Source organism: Poecilia latipinna, unplaced genomic scaffold (assembly GCF_001443285.1).
Source record: "Poecilia latipinna isolate Pla-1442-1.1 unplaced genomic scaffold, P_latipinna-1.0 Scaffold1047, whole genome shotgun sequence".
Lineage (NCBI taxonomy): Eukaryota > Metazoa > Chordata > Actinopteri > Cyprinodontiformes > Poeciliidae > Poecilia > Poecilia latipinna.
The window spans coordinates 103953-107509 of record NW_015113663.1 but is presented as its reverse complement, the minus strand read 5'-3'; the positions used below and the strand labels follow the sequence as shown (position 1 = coordinate 107509).

The window sequence follows — 3557 nt, the reverse complement described above, 5'->3', positions numbered from 1 at the left end:
CATACATAAGGTTGAGAAATAATTTTTAAAAAAATATGGGAAAATTAAAACCCATTTTGTCCCTATTTTCACAAATCACTGAGTTCCATTCAACCGCCAGCATTGCTCACGTTTCTCAGATGTGAGACATCATTCCTGGAATTAGTCAATTCCTTCTGTTTTCTTAGAACCCTTTGGAATTTAGATTCAGCAAACAGGTAAACCATTTTTCTGTTTCAGTCGTCTTGGGATAGGTTCAGGAGATAAATTGGCCATTTGCCAAAAAAGACACAAGCAGACAAAACAGAAATCTAATGTTATTCACAGCTGTTCCTGAAACACAGCAAATGATGAGGAACGGTCTTTGTAAGAACAAATCATGACAGAGCTGTGAGGTCTTCAGTAATATGGTAAAAAAAAATTTTTTAAATAAATAAATAAAAATAAAAAAGCTAAATAGCCTAAATTTGCATAATATTTGATAAAGTTTGAAGATAACTATCGTTAAAAGCTTTATTTCTGGTAATTAACAGTTAAGAAATAAACATTTCCTGCTTTGACTTGTAGTTTTTTAATGACAATTATATCATGCTTACCTATAATCACAGGTGTTTGTTCAAAGCTGACAAAGCAATTTCCTAGAACTACCAACACAAGTTTTATAAATAGGTGTATTTGTATAAAACTGAAGGTGTGTAAATGTGTGTTGACCAAACCTGTTAGCCTGGGTAATTTTATTCTCATCTTTACACCAGTTGCAGGCGTCGGAGACTTTGATCAGGTACTGATAGTCCTCAAATATCTCATTGGGAGCACGCAGGCCCAGAAATATTTTATCTTCATGGTGAATGCTCTGCCAGAAAACATAAAAATGCATATTGGTGGATTTTTTTCCCTTAATGGCAACTGATCACCATCTTGATGTTCTAATAATAATAAACTCACTGTGATTGTAATCTTTTTCTTTTTTAGTTTATCCAGGAACTCTTTTTGCTTGTTAGACTTCTCTGTGCCAAGCTCCTGCTTGATGGCCACCAGTAAGAAGTCAAATGTAGTGTGGAGAAACTGTTCAAACACAAACTATTACAACCCCATATACAACACAGAGAAACATGACATCTTTATTTTGAAACACTGATGACAAAGAGAACAACAAAAACACAGTGTAAAAGTATGTACAGAAGAAATATTCAATAATAGTTCAATCATAGGAAAAACACATGGTGAGTAGAGTTCATATGAATATTAAAGCAGGAGTGTGCAACTTAAGAATAACTTCATTTGTGTTCAGGGGTTTATACATTTCTGTACAGGTCCTGAGCTGATGCAGAAGAAGCTGTTCTGTCTGCTGGGACCTGACCTGCTCAGCCAGCACCATGAATGAACCCAAAGATCAGAGCAAACTCAACACCTTCCATGTATCAAACAGTAAAGTCAAATCAGAGTTAAGCTTTTAGAAAAGTAGCTGGTGAAGACTTTGACTCTTCCTATCTAAATGATGATTGTTATGTGCTAGTGAACATGCACACTCGTCCACTGAGTCATTTGGGATCTGTCAAAGTTAGTCTGCTTTGGTTTTATTTAGAACCAAGCTGAAGAACATTAAATTGGCATTATAATGTTTGCTGACAGGACAAACTCTTCACCTCCGTATCAATATCAGATCCAGTCAGAATTTGTCAGCCAAATGAGAAGCTGAGCAGCATAACCACGTTATCCTGCATGCAGACAGCAGATTAAGCTACCTCTGTTAATAAGTGTTGTAATACAGGGTTATCAGTTCAGAACAGTAACAGAGTTTTTTATGTGAGCATTTATCCTCTGTGTTTGCATGTTGTACATGAGGCTAATCTACATTCAGCTTAGGCAAAGTTCTGCTGAAGTTTAGTCTTACCAAAGAAGGAAGGAAAGGCTCATTGCTCTGGTCGTCATTCTCTCTCTCCTGCAGCTCCATCTTGTCCTTTAAGGGAGACAAACACCTTTCATTTTACCTCAACAATAAAACAGCTAATGGAGCTATATTCTGGCTTTACTGTACAACATTAATGGCTCATAAAACATAAAAGATACATTTAAATTCTGCTTTTTCCCAGTTTTCTTAATTAAGGCCATTAAATTAATTTAGTTCTCTTCAGTTCCACATGATCGATAGCAGCATTTCTTACAGTTGAGCAAACACTGCAGTACATGTTTGGGGGTTTTAGAACCTTTTGTGAAACTATGGAAAAACATGTAGATCATACAAATGTTAAAAAATACAAAGGATTAAACTTACAAAATGGTCAATAATAGCATATTGGCTGATAATGTTTATGCTGGAATTGGGTTAATTGTGATTCAGTATGTAGAAAAGTCATGTTGCAATTAAAAGGTGTAGAGTTCAATTCCTGCCATTTGTTAATGTGCTCCAGGCCAAAGCACTTAACTCTGTGGATTTAGTGGTGCATTATTTGTCAGAAACTATAATGTACAGGACCCCAAATCTCAGTTTTCCCATTAAGATACACATACAATAAATACAAAGTTTTCTCAAATCTGGTTTCTAGTAATATTATATTTAGTTTTCTTGTGGGTGAAACTTTTTTTTTTTTCCAGATATTCAGCTACGTCTGGACGAGGTCTAAAACAGCTAAACAAGGATGTCAGAGCAGATAATGTGCATCAGTTGGTTGGGGTTGGGAAACACCCTGCCTTGGTTTCCACCATGCAAGTCAACAACAACATGGAGAACTATGTTATTCTGTTTGGATGAATCACATTTTCTTATAAGGACATATGAATGGGTTGGTCTATGTTAGTGACCTTTGGGAGCCCAGTAAGAAGTGCTCTGACCTCATGACATGTTGACATCATTTTTATAAGGTTTAACCTGTCAAAAATAGTAGTGATTATAAACCACTTTTCTTATGGCTGTGCATCTCTGTTCTTAAAAAAATGTTTATGTAAAAAATAAATAAATAAAGATTGATTTTACAAACAGTATATTTAACAGTATATTTACCAGCATTTAAAGGTGCTGATTTCCTCTCCACATTCTGCTATCTGCATTATTAAAATGCTTTGGATGAACATGATATAGGTTTTATTATTTTCTTATGTAGAGGCATTTCATGCGAAGTACTTATTATTATTAATTGGAATCTTACGAATTAGATGTCGCCATGGGGCAGCAAGACTTTGTGGTTGTGTGACAGAGCTGCAGCAGGGTGCAGGTTCAGGCTCGTCTGAGACCTTCCCACTGTGCTGACTAACTCCTGCTTTTCACTAGAGTTTTTGTTTTCCAACTGTTCACCGTCACATTGTTTCTACACCTTCACACTGTAGAGCCGGTATGGCAACAGAAAATGTAAGTTTTTATACTGCATGAGTAAGAGTGGATCTTCAACATGATTGTGAAGCCTCTGTCACAGCTACAGACCTCTCAGAATTGAAGCTTTTTTTGTGATAATTTATCCTCAAAACTAAAGCAGTCTGCTTTAGGAAAAAGGGAAACAATAACAGTTAGTGAGAATTTGGGTGCAGCTTTATGAAAAAAAAAATATATATATATATATATATATATATATATATATATATAT

General features: G+C 35.4%; 1 protein-coding gene across 2 annotated transcripts in view; it reads right to left on the bottom strand.

Moving 5' to 3' along the window:
• Positions 1-3557, bottom strand: part of ano9b (anoctamin 9b) — a 29945-nt gene that overhangs the window by 22241 nt on the left and 4147 nt on the right. For both annotated transcript variants that reach the window (XM_015051490.1, XM_015051491.1), the window contains exons 2-4: positions 1874-1939; positions 925-1044; positions 696-832 (exon numbers count right to left, since the gene is read on the bottom strand). In XM_015051490.1, the coding sequence (XP_014906976.1) occupies positions 696-832; positions 925-1044; positions 1874-1939 (323 nt within the window). The remainder of the gene's footprint in view (positions 1-695; positions 833-924; positions 1045-1873; positions 1940-3557) is intronic.